General features: G+C 37.1%; 1 protein-coding gene across 5 annotated transcripts in view; it reads left to right on the top strand.

The window, feature by feature from the left end:
- HGF (hepatocyte growth factor) overlaps window positions 1–16,724 on the top strand; it is a 62,297-nt gene extending 45,573 nt beyond the window's left edge. For 2 of the 5 annotated variants that reach the window (XM_074573689.1, XM_074575511.1), the window contains exons 11-18: window positions 1,359–1,498; window positions 3,499–3,537; window positions 4,008–4,104; window positions 6,859–6,933; window positions 7,528–7,674; window positions 8,362–8,468; window positions 10,314–10,459; window positions 12,639–16,724. In XM_074573689.1, the coding sequence (XP_074429790.1) occupies window positions 1,359–1,498; window positions 3,499–3,537; window positions 4,008–4,104; window positions 6,859–6,933; window positions 7,528–7,674; window positions 8,362–8,468; window positions 10,314–10,459; window positions 12,639–12,809 (922 nt within the window). In that variant the 3' untranslated portion in view covers window positions 12,810–16,724. Of the gene's footprint in view, window positions 1–1,358; window positions 1,499–3,498; window positions 3,538–4,007; window positions 4,105–6,858; window positions 6,934–7,527; window positions 7,675–8,361; window positions 8,533–10,313; window positions 10,460–12,638 lie in introns of those variants that run through there. The other 3 variants (XM_074574614.1, XM_074576414.1, XM_074577302.1) reach the window with 3 other exon arrangements.
- Window positions 16,725–19,292: the final 2,568 nt, after the last annotated feature.

Below are 19,292 nucleotides of genomic sequence, written 5' to 3' on the forward strand. Positions count from 1 at the left end.
CTCAGTGTTGTCTTTGCTGGTTCAGAGGCATAGGTTAATAAATCTCAGGAGTGACAAGAACAATGACTTCTAGGTACCACACAAAGACAGAGATTCATCAAAAAATTTTGCTGGGTATATTACGCAGCCCAGATGGAAACATTATTTCCTTTGTTTTCCTTTAGTTTCTAAAGATGTGATTATCTCTGTATTACCTTTGGTACTTGTTCTTGAGTTAGCGCTCATGATCACCACAGTCATAGTGCCCGATGTGTTAGGCATTGCCCTCTGGAATTTGGCTGTCCCAGTTTCCTGCGGCTGACTTGGTGGTCAGCCAGGTGAAGGCATGTAAATTGGTAAGTCAGCCTTTGGGGAAGCTGCATTGCAAGAGGCAGGCTTTAGTGCCACTGTCTGCAACCACCTATTGGACTACATGTGGTCTTCCCTACACAGGGTCAGAGACAGCATAAATATTCCAGTGTCCTGTCCATGTAAAGGAGGCAGAGGTTTAAGTTCATGACTTCTGAGAGCTCTGATAAGTCTTCAGTTACCTGTGAATAAAACAGCTTGAAGCAATTGGATGCTTGATGCAATTGTGTTCGTATAAACTTGAGCACAGATCAGCCTTTCTTCTCTTACTCCCGCAAATTTTCCACCTGGGAACTTCTTTGGAGAGTTATCTGTCTCACTTCAGCAGTTACTCTGGTTATGGATGTGCTAGAAGCATCATGCATGGTTGGTTACAAACTAAAAGGGCTGTGCAGCTGTAACTTAGGAAGCCTGTAAGCTTCTGTCTGACAAGTCAGAAATAAATATCTTTGCTTCAGATTTTCATCCCAAAGTTTCACCTTTAAACTGTCTCATGTAGGTTTGCAACTTAGGTGACCTATGACTGTAGTTTTTCTGAGCCATTCATCCTTCTCCTTGCCTGCTGCTCAGACTTGCTAATTTTCTTGCATTTGTCCTTCCTTTGCCTGAGATTCAGCATTCTTTGCAGATTCTGTGCTCCCTTGTGCTAATCTGCAGGGAGAGGGTGCCTGTGCTCCCAGAGACCTGCAGATTTGCTAAGGGCAACACAGACACTCTTCTCGTCAGTGTAAAGTTCCCTCCTGAGGGTATCCAGGGATTTTAGCTTGAGTGGAAGATCTAGAAATCTCCCAGCTGTCCGGTGCTTAGAATACCAACTAGAGGAAACTTGGACCCAGATCCAGCAAATATTTGGGTCTCATCTTCCCTTTGATTTTAACCAGCCCTAAACTCTGACCTGTAGGCTTCTCAATCAGCTAATATTACAGTGTGGAGCAAGGCAACATTTAACCTTTGAAAATTTGGGCTATAGTATAAAGCTTTTCAGCACTTTGAATTTTTTTTCCCTGTAGGCATATACAAATATTCAGAGAACCAGATGTTAGTAAACTGAAGAAAAACTATTGCCGCAATCCAGATGATGATTTTCATGGTCCCTGGTGTTATACAGATGATCCTCTCGTTCCCTGGGATTACTGCCCTATTTCTCGATGTGAGTACTTGGTATGCCTCGGGCATTGTCAACTGTGCTGTCCCAGGGAAGCCACGGTGTCACATGTGTTTGCATACCTTTCTGTTGTCACTCGCGGCAGCAGAAAATGTGTAAGTCCATCAAGAATCAATCGTGCATGACTGAAAAGGGACGGACAGAAGCTGCTTGTGCAATATCTGAACAAGGGGTCCTTCTCCTTGACCAGCTTAGAGATTTCAAGGCTTATTTATGCAGCAGGAGCATAAAAGAGCTATTACAGATGGTCAAACATTTTCCAACAGATCTAGCTATTGAATGAGGGCTGGACGGAGACAAAGAACTGTCTAGTGGTCAGAATGTTGGCTGTGGCCTCAAGAAACCCAGGGACAGTTATCTTCTGAGCTACAAGCTTCATAATCTCTTTGTGTGTTCTGCATTTGTTTGTTTGTAAAGTTAGGATAACTCACTATATGTATATGTGCTATATAGATTCTGCTTACAGATGATTTAACTCCCGACAAGAATTAGGAACATCCCTCCTCCAAAGCTGCATGTTAAAAACTAAATAGCTTAAATAAACAGAATTAAAAGTCATAAGGACTTCAGTAATAAACTGAAGTTAAGTAGAAAAAGATTTATGCCGAAAAATGTGCGATTCACATTTAGGTTCAAGATTTTTCTCTTAAATTCCTATTTCTAAATCATTGTGCTGTATAACCCGAGAGAACATTTAAATGATAAATCAGGCTTTTGAATGCATGGCTGTGATCTCTAGAGGTTAAGGTTAATGTTACTTTCATTCCTGGCAGCAATCTGCTGCATTTCCTCATAGTCTGGACCGCAGCATCCCTAAGAGGTGATGTTTGAAGTCTCAGGTGATATTTTGGCATCTAGGTGAAGAATAAACAAACTGTGCAAAAGGTTATTTGTGTCAAAGTAGGTAAAGAACAACAGCTGAAGAAATATAAATATTATTCACTCTGAGTTCATTACCTGGATCTATGAATTCCTAAGGAAATATTCACTGCAGACATTTGTAGGGTGTATGGCAATGGTGGGTATTATGATTTCTGGAATCAAACTCCAGAGCTGGAATATGTTGGTTTTACAATTGTAACTTCTGTGGACTAGTATTAAGCTACTACTAGCTCACTTAGATACTGATATTTATTTATTTATTTATTTATTTATATGTATACATGCATTCTTACACATATACATATGCATACACATACACATGCATATGCGTATACATACACATGGAAAATTAACTATGTCTATAATTGTATGCCTTTTTATATATATGTATATATACACATTTTCTTAATGATGGGAATCTGGTTGGAGGAGACTGTTGAAATTTTGCCTGTGCAAATTTTCAGTACCTACACCTGTGTGTACTGAACCTGCTCATAACGCTGGGTCATTCTGCAGACTTCACTGAAGAAAAAAAAATTGAACCAAGTTTAAGCAACCTTATTGTAACTGTGTTTTGGCTTGGACCAGATGGAAAAACCAAACCAGATTTTGGGGAACACGTTTTGATAAGGATAAGTTTTTGCTGATAGCAACATAAAAGGCCTTTTGAAGTTTCAAAGGTTTTTAAGGAAATGAGAAATTTTCGTTAAATCTGATTTGGATTTAATCACATGACATCACATAGTTCCTGAAAGTTTATAGAAAAGTTGCAACTTCATTTTTCAGCATTTGCTTGTTCGAATGAAACACGTAAATTGAACATGACTGGTAGCCTGATGTACTCAGGATTCAGCCAAGAAGAAAAATGCTTGAAACTCCTGTTGCAAAATGTTTAATTCTTATTTCATTCTATTGGAATGAAATTCTGCCTTCTTGTTAGTCCTTTCCAAATTGTGCTTTAGCAGAGTATTAAAGAAATCATTGAAGTTTAAAACGGTGTGAACTATTAAAAATAACAATATGCCGTTTGCTGTTTATTATTACTCTATTCAATTTTTAGATGTGTTTTAATTTTGTATTATGGATATCTCTTGTCTGTCTAGGTGAAGGTGATACAACTCCTACTACGGCCAGCTTGGATGGTAAGTAAGTTTGCAGATGTATTGTGCAGTGAATGTATTGTATCCTCTAAGACTAGCTGTTTCTTTCCGATTGTGAAAAAAGAGAAAGATCAGTTAAAGATATAAAAAAACATAGAGTTTGGGAAAAATTGGTTTTACAAGAGGAAAATGTAAAATAGCTTTATTATACTCCTTTATCTATGCTCACTTTCCTGTCTTGCCAGTGGTGAGATATGGTAATGGTTTTCAGTGTTTGCTTTATAACTGTGTAAATCTCCATAATAAACCTATTTAAATATGTGTGTTTTATGTATATTTATATAGACTGACCCAGCTTCGCTGAAGTAGTTTTGATGCTCTAGAAATATATTTCATTAGCGCAGGAAAGTTAATTCATAATGAATATTGACCTTCTTGTGGTCCTTATGTGCAACTGTACAGGTTTCCTACCGCTGTTTTTAGTAAAATGTGATCTCTGGACCTGCTTTCAGATACTGTCATTCCTTGTGCCTCAACAAAACATTTGAGAGTTGTAAATGGAATCCCAACACAAACTAACGAAGGATGGGTGGTTAGTTTGACATACAGGTAACTATCCCTTTGATTAGAAAGACAATACATCTACTGGGATATTTGGTTTGGAACTGTAGAAAATGTTGACCATAATAAGAACACTTCTAGATTGCGTTAAATTCTGTAAAAGCAGAAAATCATCATTCCTGGAACATCAAGTGATTCCACAGTATTCACTCCATCAGTGAAATGTTTATACGGTCATTATTGCTACCTTGCACACATGAGCTTGTAAAGCATTCTTAGCATTCTGCTCTTTCGATTAGTTACTGCAGACCTTTTCATACCATTGGCTTAGCATCCAGCATGAAACTGTTTATTTTAGAGAATGTTACCAAAAAAATTGAGTTTGATATCAATATTTTAATTTTAAGAGCAGTACATTTAGTTGTGAAGTGTTGGATTCAGGAAATATACCCACCTCAAATTGAGCTTTCAACTCATCCTACTGCATGCATTTGAAATGTAGTCTGTTTAAAAAAAAAAAATTAAAAAAAAAAAGAAAGAAAAAAAGTAGGAGCTATAAAGAAATCCTTTTCAATTTTGTAAAACAAGACCCTAACATGTACAGCTGGAAATATGTATTACATTATGGCAGTTCTTACTTTGCTACTGTGTAAAAGCCAGAACACAGAATAACAGTTTCCTGTGTCCATTACTCTAGTTCATAACTCATCAGCTGGAGAAGTGTGAATCATTAATGTGTAACAGGAGATGTATCTCGTGCATCAGCCCTGTGTCTTCTATCATGAAACAAAAAAAGAAAAAATAAGGGGCTTTTGTCTGCTAGTACAGACTAAAGTACAGCTCACCGCTATTAGCTTATGATTTGTCAACTGTTTTAAAACCAGGTTGTAAAATAGGTCTTAAATGAAAAAATGGGATAAAAGCAAAGATAAAAAGCCTATTTTCTACATTGCTTCATTGCTAGAGAAATCGTGGAGGTCCTTCCCATCCTTGATGGTCTTTGCATCTTATGAGCTCCAATGAGAACTAGACCTGTCTGAAAGTCTAGTGGATGCTCCAGAAAGACATTTCTAGAGGAACATCACTCTATTCCTAGAATAAATAACCAGATAGGTGGGCTGAAGCAATCTCTGGAAAAGTTTATCTTTGCACTGTTTTTAAAGCGGCCTTGATGTTTGAGGACTTTTACCTACGTAAGGAGAATTACATCTGGTGCCTAATATTTAAATAGCTAATGTTAAGTTAGTTGAACCTGGATTTTGTGCTATGCAGCAAAGTTCCATTAAGCAGATGAGTGATTAAATGATTGCATGAAATCCCATTTTAGGAAAAAGGGATTTCTGGAATACTCCAGCAGCAAAAAGATATTTTTGTGTATTACATGTGGGCATAAACATGTAGTTTTAGTTTGCATTGTTACCAAGGCAGCAAATAGAATGTTGTCTGAAACAAAATCTTAATGACTCCAGGACTTTCTGCAAAAAACTAACTGTACACCTCAAAATGGAATTGCCATGTCTGAACGGTAAAGGCTTAGTGATACTTAGAAACTTGGATTGATATTTAGCAACTAAGGTCCACCTCTAAATGTTAAATTAATCAATGACATATTTTCTTATATATCTGATCCAGATTCTGTTATCAGGTATATTTAGGTACATTTGGATAAATTTCATCTATTTCATGGAACCCGCTCTGGATTTGTGCCACATTTAAATAAGAAGTTTAACCTTCCTATGTGTGCTAGTCAATCTTCCAAAGCAGATGATGCAATCTTGTAAATTTCTTTTGATAATTAGTGAAGCAAACATAATATGCAAGAACACATTTATACTCCTGATTGTGACATTTTATAAAAAAAAAAAAATGGGCAAAATCTATATTTTAAAAAAGAATCCAGCCTTTTGGACCAGATACTTTGTTCCTCAATCAAAATATAATTAAAAAAAAAAAAGAAAAAGAAAAAGAAAAAAAGGAGGCAAGCATCTGTGCTATTCTGCTGTCTTTGAACTCCATATAGAGTCTGGGCTCCTTCCAGCAGTTCTTTGCAAAGCTTTGAACATTTGTGTGATTTGAATTTATAAATTGTGAGATTTTAAGCTTTTCCCAAATTGCTGACAATTCTAATTCACTTTCCAAAGAGCTGCAGAAAATAAATGTGATTTTGGAGACACAAAGAAGGAAACTAATTAATCTGCATTCCACAGTCATTCTTATTTTTTAAAGAACTGTCATGCTTAATTGCTTTAATTTTACTTGATATATTATGCTGCAGGTTTTCTATAATCACATGTAGGATGTCATACGTCGCAGATTGTTTCCAACTGAAGTATGTGGGGACAGAAATCTCATAGGGCTGGCAATCAAATAGGAACTCTCCACCTTGAGGTCAATGCTTTGAATAATACCTACATGAATAATGACCAAATGTTGTTTACATCTGGTGGCAGTTTGGGGACTTGTTTGAATGTTTCAGTCCAGTTCCTATTACAAAGAATTAGTTTGCTTTTTTAAAAAAAAAAATGAAAAAAAATTAGGTCTCATTATAAATTCAACTTTGAAACCACTAAATGAACAGCATAACTGAATTTCTCTTTCCTGCTTGTTTATACACATTGGAGAAAATCTCCGCAAAGTCATGCTACTATTGTTTTTGAAACTGTAGAGCAAAGGTACAGAGCCATGTTTTCTCAGGCTGTCAGTCAGCAAAAACATATGGGGAGCAAAAGTACTCTCTTAAATTTTGACTACGTAGAAACTAACATTTCTTTTTTTTTTTTTTTCTCCCCCCCCACCCCCCAGGAATAAGCATATCTGTGGAGGTACTTTGATAAAGGAAGAGTGGGTTCTAACAGCAAGGCAGTGCTTCCCTTCTCGGTACAGTAGTCTGTAGCTTTGCTATATCGAAATACATCTATTTTCGGGAATTTATCAGCACAACATTTCTTCAACTTAAATGCAGCATTTTTCCCTCCTGTTTGGCTTTAGCACTGCTTTTCTGATATAAAAGTCCTGTGGGACCTTGGTATTTTCTGTTATTATTGTTGTTAATCTAAAAGAGCTCTGGCTATTTTACATAGCAGTATAAATATGTTTTCCAAGTGTAATGGTTAGACAATTGCCTCTATAAAAATAATCTCATGCTTCTGCTAACTGGACAGAATAAAATAGAAAAATTGGGTAAATCTCAAAAAGTTCAAAGGTTCATACTGTCCAAGCATCTAAATGTTTGGAGAGTATTAGGAAACAAAAATTAGATTTTAGTCACAGTTGAAGATAAAATTATGTAGTGGCTTCAGACCAAAAACCTACATCCGAGCATGTTGATTTTGGAATAGCAGTTGGCAGCATAAACCCATTTCTAGTGAAGAGTATTAGTTAAGATCTTCTAGCATAATCATATTAAGCAGAGCTTTTTGAGTTATTTTATTATATACTCAGCAAAATCCTAACCTCCTTTGCCTCGTTTAGGTACAAAGATTTGAAAGACTACAAAGCCTGGCTTGGAGTCCATAATATCAAAGGAAAGGGAGAGGAGAAGCACAGACAAGTTCTGAATATCTCCCAGTTGGTTTATGGCCCTGCAGGGTCAGATTTGGTCTTACTGAAACTCAGCAGGTTAGTAGCTATTATTGCCAATGCCAGGATTTTCAACTGATGAATGAGATTCTACCTAAATAAGGTTTGCAAATGCAGTTCTCTGCTGTTGCAATACTGCAGATGGTGTCTCCATGGGGTAAACTTACAGTTGTAAGAAATTTCACTTGATATATGCAGAAATGCAGGTTCATTTACCTTACTCAGAAAACAGATGCTACTTCTGAAAAATCATGCCTACACTGTTTTTCCTGTTGTTGTTGTTTGTTTGTTTCTTTGTTTTTAAAAAAAATAAAAATAAAAAACCCCAAACAACCCACATTGACTAGTATATGGCTTTAATTTATAGAATAAGCACCAGATTGACACTGAGATCCTTGTGTATATATGAGCTTTTAAATTTTCTCCATATTAGCAAAACTATATATTTAAATGAAATGTCATCATTACTTACTTTTAAGATGAAAATCCAAGTTAAATAGCATGAAAGTGGTGACAGCATTTCAAGAAATCTTTTGACAGTTAACAGCTGTAGCACAAAAAATAGGTAGAAGAATCCATCATATTCTTCAAAGATGGAAAAGAAAGGAAAGAATTGGCACAGTTTTTAATTGCTGTGGTCTATAATAGATTTAATGTCATTTTAAAGATACATTTTAGAAGGTTAAGTAAAATCCATTATATCTATTATTTGCTTTCTCTTTTCAGACCTGCCATATTGACAAATTTTGTAGAAATAATCCGATTGCCCATTTCTGGATGTACCATTCCAGAGAAGACCACTTGCAGTGTTTATGGATGGGGATACACTGGATGTAAGAAACTATTTTTAAAAACTAAATGAATACGTTGACAGCTTACTTCCTCTTGTCATTATAGGTGAGGCTGCTGGTATTGCCTGATACCACAGTTGTCCAACTGTGTCCTTTGAACATTTTATCTAAGATCATTTAATATGAAATATTTTCTACTAGTCCATCCTTTTTGTTTGTTTTTGTTTTGTTTCAGTGACAGGCAAAATGATTCAAACATTTCAAAGAATGAACTAGAGAAAAATATTTTTCTACAGGTTTAAAAAATATGGCAGAAATGATTTGCAAAGCTCTAACCCTTTTTGGAAAAAATTCTGATTCACCTACTTGAGCAGTCCCTTTCTCTATCCCAAAGCAGGCTGCCCTTTGGAAAAGCTAGTACAGAATCATGTAATCAAAGACATAATTAACACACACAAAACAGTGAACTAAGGATGAACAGGCAGCCCTAAGTCTGGCATTTCCTAACTTTTGAGTACTTGACTTTGCAACCTTAATAATGTTTATTAAACACAGTTTTTGTGTGAAGTAAATACAAATATGTGGGAGAACAGACATTTATTTAGTCTGGTAAATACTATATCTGGCTAATTATGTGTTGATGATAAAGTTAATAGCTGCCAGTTGACAATAATTACTCCATTAATTGCTGTGCTCAAATGTCATTTTGCCACAGACCCTGAGTAAGCAGCAGCAACATACTCACGCTGTCCTGGAAGCAGAGCAGAAACTCGACTGCAATTCTGAGGCTCTCTTCCTTTTAACCATTACTCCGCATTTCTTTGTGGGTGGCAAGTAATCTGTACCAACCCTCTCCCAGATGACAGCCTTTGATGTTCCCAGCATGGCCATGTCAGCCACCCTCTGGGGGGAAAAGGCTGCCAGGGATATAGGGAATTTGGGCTGGAGCACGGTACAGCATCACAGGAAAGCTTAGCTTAAGAGGACTGATAAGGAATTCGCAGTGCTGTGGAGTTACATAATGCAGTAAATACATAACATCTGTCATCCAAGGACTTTGTACTATATTTTATGCACTACTTAATATAATCCTCACAGCGTCCTAGTCAGGGAAGGAAGAAGTGTTACATCCTTTTTTTTTTTTTAAAAAAAAAATTCAGGAAAGCAGGATAACAACTCAGTGAAGGGCAAGCTTGGCATTTTCTTTTGATGGCTGTGCAGAGAACAGGCAGGTCCAGGCCCTTTATTTATCTTCGCAGCCTGTTACAGACTTGTCTTTTGACATGTAGAACAAGAGCAAACTCCACAGGGCTCCTGCTTCCTGACCTTCACACTGATGAATGGAGATTGCACAAAGCTGTGGCTCTGCCCTCGCAGGCACAAAGTCATTCAGTATAGCTGAGCCAGCACAGAACGAGAAAAACTCTGCTCTGCTGCAGTATTTTTCAAGTCACACATCCTTCCCTAGGCCATGGCAGGCCCTGTTACACATTAACTCATGTTTAAGGCAGGGAGCAAAATCCTTGCTCCGCTGATGGGAGTGATAACATTCTCAGGCTCATTTTTTTGATTTCTGTGACGTGACAGGGCAAGCTGGTGGTGGGCTGAAGAGCAAAGCCAGTTACCTAGCGCTTTCTATTAATAGAAAAAACTTCTCCAGATATTCTCAGAGAACTGAACAGAGACGTGCACCAAAGAAATTTCTTGCAAATCTCATTTGTAGCTAATATAAGAAATCCAAAAGACAAATACATGATAACAGTGGACAAATACGTGAGTACTGGAAAGTACAAGAACTGAGGTTACATGAGTAAGTTTATCCAGACTGCATCTTCAATTTTTTTCTTCCCCCTAAAATAGAATAATGTTTTCTCTTTTTAATCCTAGTAGTTAACTATGATGGCCTTCTGCGGGTAGCAAACCTGTTTATTTTGGGAAATGAGAAATGCAACCAATATCTCAAAGGGAAGATCACCGTGAATGAGTCAGAAATCTGTGCTGTGGCTGAAACCGTCGGTGCTGGGCCTTGTGAGGTAGATATCACATTTCCTAATACATTCTTAGGAGCCATCAACCTGGCTACTTCTTTCCCAGAAATAATAGACTAGACTTTTTTTATAGTTATTCTCTCTGCATTAAACATGTACACAAAAAAATATTTTACTCTTTTGCATTGGAAAATTATTTGTGTTTCTGGTGAGCTATTTTCTGACAGAGTGCAGTAAGAGGTTCCTTTGCTTCAATTTCACCGTACCACCAACCAGTAAAGGATTTACATGAATGTTAAATGTAATCGTATGACTAGACAAATTGGTGTTCTGTATAATAAGGGCTAGAATGGGCTGCGTGCTAGGAACAACAGTATACTTTGAATGAGTAGAAAGAAAAGGCTGGAGCAAATGTAACTACTTAGCTAGATGAGGACTTGCATGCAAAATACACAAAAAGTCACTGCTCAATGGAGTTGATAAAGTTGTGAGGGAAGGAGAAAGATCCAAAAGGTACTGAGGTTCAGCATTAGTGAGAAGGCTGGAGCATTTGGTCTCCCTAATTAAGCCCGAGCAACATATCAGTGATGACGGGAGAACAACTTCTGTGAAAGTACAGTTTGATACAGTTTTGCTTGGGACTAGTTTTGGTGGTGGAGATCTGAGGAGAAATGCTGTAAATCATTTATTACAGGAAGATATCATTTTTTCTGTGGAAAGTGTGCCTGATGAGATGATGTCTAGAAGGAGGACAGTCATGAGTATTATTATGCATTTAATATCTGGAGTAGAATAGATTATTTCCTAATACTGTTGTTAACCAAGCAGTGAAATTTTCCCTACCCAGGGGTACTACCAAACCATGGGGAAACAAGGTCTTCATGAGGCTGAGTCCTCTTCCATTTATTATTAATATTCCAAAGGATCATTTTGTTATTGCAAAATATTTTATTCAAAATCAAATATTTAATCATAAATGAGCTCTTAGATATGTCAGGCTTTATAAATGAAACATCTGCATGGAAGTCTGCTGGGGATCCTGCACTTTGTTTTCCCCTGCAAGAAGAAATGGACTGAATTAATATTAGCAATCTGTCTTAATCACCGCATGGTTTCCTGCTCCCCGAGTTCCCCTTTGAAGCTACTTTCCTCAGCAGAGAACAGGCAGAGAAACAAAATCAGATTGGCAGGTGAAACTCCACTCCTGAAAGTGTTTTATGAGCCGCTCTAATGGCACTGACATAGCTCAGTGTTCACGTGGGAACTAATCTGCAATCAGTCAGTAAAAAACCCAACAAACCTAATAAAGGTCAAGCATTGTTGTGTCTCTGGTGATCCGGAGAGAATACAATGCTAATTGTCAGCTTTTATTTTTTGAAACAATGTCTCACTATCCGATATGAGCATTTACTGTCTAGTTTTGCAGCTAGTTTGCTAAGTTTGGTGTACTTTTCGCACAAAAACTGCAGTGTCTGTGTTCAAGTCCCAAATATATGTTAATGTATCTAAGTTACCGTTTCAATCTAATTTAAACTGGATGTATTTTAGCGCTAAATAAGACCCCGATCTGGGCTGGCCATACTCCCAAATTTTCACTGAATGAGTGTACTGGTGCATAGATATCTCATTTACTCAGAATAATGAAAAAAGAGTATTTTAACAAGTTATGTGTCAAAATTATACCTACAAAATGTTACCTTTTACTATGTTTGGGATTCCACCCCACCTCCCCGCCCCAATTAGTGTGGATAGATTCTCATCCTAGGGGCTTGCAAGATGACTGACTGACAGAAGGATATTAACCTGGCTCTGTCAGTAGTTGATGAGAAGTCTGTCATAAGAACAAAGATGTTTATTAGCCAACTCACTTTCTGCTCATCTGGTTTATGCACACAGAAACAAATATTACGTTTGCAGGTAGCTGAAAGAGGAGAGTAAGATCTGGTAGTCTGAAGTCACTAGAATAACATGTGAAGATGGACCATAGGGTTTAATTTGCATAGGAAGCAACCAAAGGTCAAAGGCCAACCTTGACAACGGTTCACATAAGTACTGATTGTGAAAAAGACATTGGGAGCTGGTTTTTGTCCCATGGCACAAATAACTCTATTGCCTTTTTATTGAGCTATGTCATCCCCAAAATAAACCAGTCAATAGTAGACAGTGGGAGCTGTGGCTTGAAGCATTTTCAGAAGTGACATTTTTTATGTTTATTTTTTCCTAGCGAGATTATGGTGGTCCCTTGGTTTGTGAACAAAACAGGCTGAAGATAGTAGTTGGTGTCATTGTTCCTGGCCGTGGATGTGCCATTCGAAATCGTCCTGGGATTTTTGTTCGGGTCTCATATTACTCTCGGTGGATACACAAGATTATGATGACCTACAGAAAACCCTGAAAAACTCAACAACTTCAATTCAAAGAAAGACTTTGGACAGCATGGATTTAATGTGTAATGTAAAGATCAACAGTTTTTTAACTACTTGATAGTCAAGTTTTTTGAGCTTCTTTTAATATTTATGGGTGTTTTTGGTGTTTTTGTCTATCAGTGTTGTTTTATAAATGTTGGAGTGACTTACAGTATATGCAAGTATGGTGACATATCTCCTGAAGATACTTGAATGGGTAAACAATTTTGCAAAGATATTATTACTGGATGATAAATGGTTTTGTAGAAATAGATCATATGACCTCTTTTATGCTGCTCTTCAGATTATCTTAGAAGGAGAAACAAATTATTGTTTTATTTAACACATCTTATTCTTTCTATGAGCCATATATTTCTCTTCATATATGACAAAAGACCTACTGAGAGATAGATACATCTGTCAAGGACAGCATATATGATCATATTTCTCTTTCCCCCTTATAAGAGGTCAAAGATTTCAATACTTCATTAAAAAATAGTCTCCTCAGAAATTAATCTTTTCATTATTGATGGACTTTGACAAGCCTGCCATAAGCAGAGTTCTCATAGAAGTCAATAACACTTCCTTTAACGCAGTGCTTATAGACTCTAGTTCTGCACTTAGTTCCTTCAGTGTGTATGTGGTCCCCTAAGAGATATCTCAAAAACACTTTTGGATGAAGGAAGAGACATGGAAGTGGATTCGTTAGCAAACTATGGATCATTTATTTAAAGTTCGTCCCAGAAATAATAGTGAATTTACAATGGTAAAGAGAGTATTTAATACAGTTTGAAAAATTAACCCTGATTAGCTACTGGCAGACTTTGGCCATTAAAAGAAATTTCAATCAAATATGCCCAAATTTTTCTCAACAGACAAGTGCTAAAAATTCAGTTGATTCTAGTTATTTCATGAAAGTAACTCTGTACTTACAGCAGGAAAAAGAACAGTTGAATCTGGCACCTGGCTGAGAGACTTAATACTGGGAAAAATAAGTTATACATTAATAGTCTTTCAGAGACCTGAGATCTTTCATAAAACCGTACCTAGATTTGGAGAAAATTATATCCTTTGTATAATTCCTTTCAGGGTAATAAAATTATTGCAGAGATTGATATGATCTTGTATGTAATATGGAAAACATCACCAATAGTTTAGTAGCTTGTGTTTCGTGCCTGTATGTAGAACCATCATATTCCTTTATGTTGATGGGAAAAGGGAACAAATAATCGGCATCTATGAAAAGCGCTTGTTCTCCTTTAGGCATTTAGTTGTATGGCTGGAAGTATTATACAAATACGTTGTTATAGTTGGCACCAGTTACCCTGTAATTTCTCAAAAATTGATAGAACATATATCCAATTGTTAGTTTTACTACTGTACATGTAATTTCATAAGTAACTGCACTGTTACTTCACTTGTGACTATGTAATTGTATATGTTTCCAGTAGCAAATTGTATAGTTCGCGTATCATATTTAACTGCATAGCCGCTAAGCTGACATCGTGGTGTAGACACATAAAAGGACATTTCGTTCAGAAGACGCAGGGTTGAATTCTGCCCTGGCAGAGAGTAACCAGTTCTGGGGAGCTGTCGTAGGAGGCAGCCCTCATTTTGGCTCACCAAATTATTTTCTTCAGCAGTGCACTTTGACTTCAGTGGGACTCAAGTATGCTTAAATCTCCTGGTGAGCTGGGATGAGTTTCAGCCCATGCTTAAGTGGCTTGGCTTGCTGAGATTTGTGTCAAGCATCCAGCAGATTCTACTGGCACATAGGAAGAAGTCTTTCAGTAAGCAGAGCTTCTGAAATTCCTCCTGATGTAAATAGTCTCTTTGGACGAGATGTGACTTCTCTGTACAGCGGATCTGAGGTTGTGGATGCTACGCAGGTAGTCTGTCTTGATCTATTCTGGCTGCCTCTGAAGGCTTTATGCTTCTTTTGGTCTCTCTTACTTACCAGGCCTAAAGAGGGCAGGATGTAGCCTGTTGCATTTACAGTTAATTGTTGCCATGTATGTGAAGAGTGTATTCTTACTCAGTATATACTGACCATATCTTATTGAAAGGATTAACTTTTTAAGAGAGACTTTTAAAAAACTCCGAGTGAGTTTTGAATTCAGTCACAAGTAGAATGTGGATAAAACATATAATTCCATGTTCACTCTTTGTATTCTAAGAATTGTTATGTGCTCACTGTATTATATTTGCAGGCATTTTGTTATGTCTATCTAAAAAAATCAAATCCTAAAATATTTTAGTTACAAGCTTCTGCTGTGCAGAAGACTGATTTTTATATATATATATACACATATATATATATATGATAAAAATACTGTTTTTTGTTAGACAACGTGTAAGGATTTTTACCTGTTTGTTCTGGGCAGCGCCTCAGTAAAATAAACTGCGCAGAGTTGATGCTCCAGAACTTAACATGTTTGTATGTACTTGCTTATCAGGTGCTCTTGCTCTCCCTGTCTCAGTATGGAGGGCACGTGAGACTCTGAAGAGCAAGGGAAGAGAAGAATAATGATATGTGGTAATGAATTTGTACTTCATTTATTCCTGTGAATATTTCTTGTTGGTACCAATGGTACCGTACCAGGCAACTGTTATAACTACAGGATTCTCTTAAGAAAGGACACTCTACAGATATTTTTTCACTGTTCTAACATTTTTCTCTCTGTAATAACAAGAGAACCTGATCTAGTGCCCATCTAAATTGCTGGAAAACTCTTACTAACTTCAGCAAGATCTGGACTTCATTTTGTAGATGTGATTTTGTTCATATTAGAATTAAAGGGTACAGAACTTAAATTCTTATCTAAGGACACTCTTAAGCTTCATTGAATTTCATCTTCATTCTCCTTGCTGTAACTAATTCTTGGTCTCTGAAAAATGTAATAACTGGATATAAAATTTTGGAATTAAAACCTAAAAGCTGATTTTGTTCTACTGAAGTTAGTTTGACTTAATTACTGATTTTCCTTGGGCATTGGAACTGGCTGACGCTTTTTTGTTTCATTAATGAAAACATTCTTCCCTTAAAAAAGCTTTTTTCCCTATCTCTTTTTCTCTCATAAACCTCATGACCCTCAGAGAAACTGTAGCTCTCATTGGGAATGTACTGGTCTAGATTTTTGCTGCTACTGCTGAAATCTTCTTTAGTTTAAGATTAAAATTCTCTGAGGCATTCTGCAAACCCTTGCTGCAGGTAATGCCAATGTACTTGACAGAGCTACTCATTTGAGTCAGAGCTTTTCAGACGAGGGTCCAAATATATCTCTGAGGGTCAAAATCTACTCAGGCGAAATGTCCCTTGAAATCAGTGAATGTGATTGTCAAAATAGCGGGGGCTGAAAGTTGCTCAGTGCTTTTCCCTATGGCCGTGCACTGAACTACATGCATCCCTGTACACTGAAGAGCACACAGAATCTCAACGCCTGGGCAACTGCAACAGGAGGCGAGGCTTTATCGCCATCCTTCTGGTAGGCCGGTTGTAAACTAGTTGACCCCCATGGAACCGGTATGAAACCTATTGAATTGGTTGTTTAGCCTTGTATCCTTACCAATTGTTTTCTTCCTCTCTCACGTGCACTGGTTTATTATTGTTTTATGAATGTTGGGGCTGCTGGCAGGAACTAACATGGCTTTTCACCCTGAAATTTTACAGTGTTCCTTTTTAAACATACTCTTGGGCATTATGACGTTTCCCTGCGTGGGATCTAACTTCAGGGAGCTGCCCATGGAATTCAGTGTATGATAAGAGTATTTTTTCATATTTAAGTAGGAAAAATGATGCTCCCATTAAATACAACTAGATGAATGCCTAAGGAAAAGGGAACACTGTGGTTATAACTTGTATTACAAATCTTCTGTAATTAACGGCATCTTCATTAGTTAATAAAGTTGGTATTTTTGTAACCTTGTTTACTCTTATTATTCTTAATAAAGTATTTTATAAAAAAAACCCAGCTTAATTAGCATTATATTTCTTATTTAAAGACGGTTTGGAACTCCATTGCGAGGCTCCCAATTCTAATTTCAGTGAGGGGTTTTAGTGTGCAGAGTAAGGAGGACTATTGCTTTGAAGATCTTCATGTGTCCAATAGCAGAATTGCACATAAAATGAAAGATGCAGCCAAATCCATGCTGTGATCCTTCTGAGTGTCCCCAGGAGCTTCTTGATGGAATTCTGCACTGAGAATGGCCTAAGCATATTACGGAGAGAGTATATTTGCAGTGGAAAGCGTGTGTTTAACCTAAACATGAATATTTGCCAAGAGGTTTATAGTTCCTTACAATTTCAGCACGACAGGCTTGGAATTTTAAGCATTTGTTTTAATATACTTTACACTTCAGGAAAGAGCTCCCCTCACTGTGTCACTTCGTACTACTTGGTGGTACGTAAGATGATGCAAAGGAAACCAATAACTTGCAGGAAACTAGGTGCTGGTGCTGCACTTAATGTGCAGCCAAGAGCAATAGCTAGAGAATAGCTAGAGAAACAAGCAACACCCTCACGAGCGCCCGCCCCCAGCTTAGTGCCTCTGTCCAACTGAGTACTGTCAAGCTCCTATAGCATCAAGGCGTCCTGGTTCGGTGAGTTCAAATAAGGGACAGTAAGTTCATTACTTCTTCATTATCCAGAAGAAATTTCAAAGTTTTAAGCATTTCTGGTTTAACTGATTTTTTGATGATTTAAACATATTTGTTAACAACTCCAGCTATATCAACAGTGAATCATTCTTCAAATAAACTCATGTGCAGAATGTTTGAAGTCTGATTCTGAATTTTCCATGGTAAACATCACTTTCTTTTTATTTGTAGTCCAAAAAAGGAGATATCCTAATTGATGCATAAAATCAGTGGATTTTATCAGGAACTCCTGAAATCAACGGGAGACTTGCCAATAACTTCAACCATGCAGGAATGCTTCCAAAGTTATAAAAATCCAGAAATAGTCCATATGTCAAAACCATATCTTGTTATAGTTTTACATTCGAAGTGTTAAGGGTGTTCATGTGACCTGTCTACCTCCTGTGAGCCATGAGAATTAACTGCTTGTACAGCAATTTGCACAACAAGGATCTATAAAAGGCTATTGCCTTCGTATTACATTCTGTTGTGGCTTTATCTTTTGTAGTTGCAAGGACGCTATAATCTGCAGATGATAAATGATGAAACCCTACATCAGTGCTCAGTACTTGCTTTCTGCTCTCTGTTATTTAACAAGCCTCGTGTAAACAGAGCAGGCCATTTAGTAGAGTTCAGTTGTGCATCTACTCTGCCTTCAAAAGCACCGATTTCTGGACAGCTATGTTCCAATAAAAAACATGTGCAATAAATAGGAAAGAAAGCAGCTGGTAGGAAAAAGGCAAACCATAAAAAAGTTAATATCAAAGTAAGCCCAAAAATGAACACATAATATTTTTTTTTTCATGTTGTCTCAGTTTTTGTAACATAGGATATATGGTGTGAAAAGCTGCAATACAATAGGGTAATAGCCTTAGCTTTCCTAAACCTGTTTCACTTTGGTTCGGAACACTTGGGAAGGCGTAATGTCTTCTCCATATGGCCACACAGGATGTAGTGGAAGTTGTGCTTCTGTATCTGAGGATCTGATCCTACTTGCATTGAAATCTGTCAAAACTCCATAGGACTAATGGGTATGTCCTAAATCCTCCTGAACATCCTGGGCCTTGTCATGGGGCTGTTTCAGACCCTGACTTTGTCAAGCACTCAGGGCGTGTTCCAGACTGGTGCTGAGTGGCAGAGGAGAAAAGCATATGTTTTACTTCAACCCTGGGCATCAAAGTCCCACTGCAGACTATCAACTTTGCTCAGTCAGAGTCTGACAGAATATAAGGATTGAATGATTTGTTTACTATTCAAATATTTTTCATTATTAATAATAGTAATGGCAGATGCAGTTACTATTAATGTAGTTTTTATACACATAATAATGCATTCCTTGGGGAATTCCTTAGGGAAAAACTCTCCACTAGAGCAAAGAACTATACTTCAGGGCCTAAGAGATGTTGGCATTTGCTTGAGGTATCTCAAGTTGTGTCTATTTAAGCAAGTGTTGTCCTCAATTATGTAATTTGATATATTCTAGTAGGAGAGAAAATATATACAGAATAGTGTAATTCATAGGAATTTATTAAAAATAAGGTAGGAAATATGGCATTAGAAGCGCACATTGGATTAGATGGGGCTAGTGTAAAACATGAACAGGGATATAGTCCTTCTCTCCACTTGAGAATTTTACCCTGAGTAATATGCGAGTTTATGGTATTTAATTCAGTTCAGATTATACTAACTGAAAAATTTCCAGATGGTTTTCTTTCCTTGAGGATTAATGTCAGCATGATACACAGACTGAGCAAATATGCATTTACATCAACATTGCTATTTATTACAAACCATGTCAACAATAGTCTCATGTCTTGGGCGTAAATATGCCATCTGCT

Source organism: Larus michahellis, chromosome 1 (assembly GCF_964199755.1).
Source record: "Larus michahellis chromosome 1, bLarMic1.1, whole genome shotgun sequence".
NCBI lineage: Eukaryota > Metazoa > Chordata > Aves > Charadriiformes > Laridae > Larus > Larus michahellis.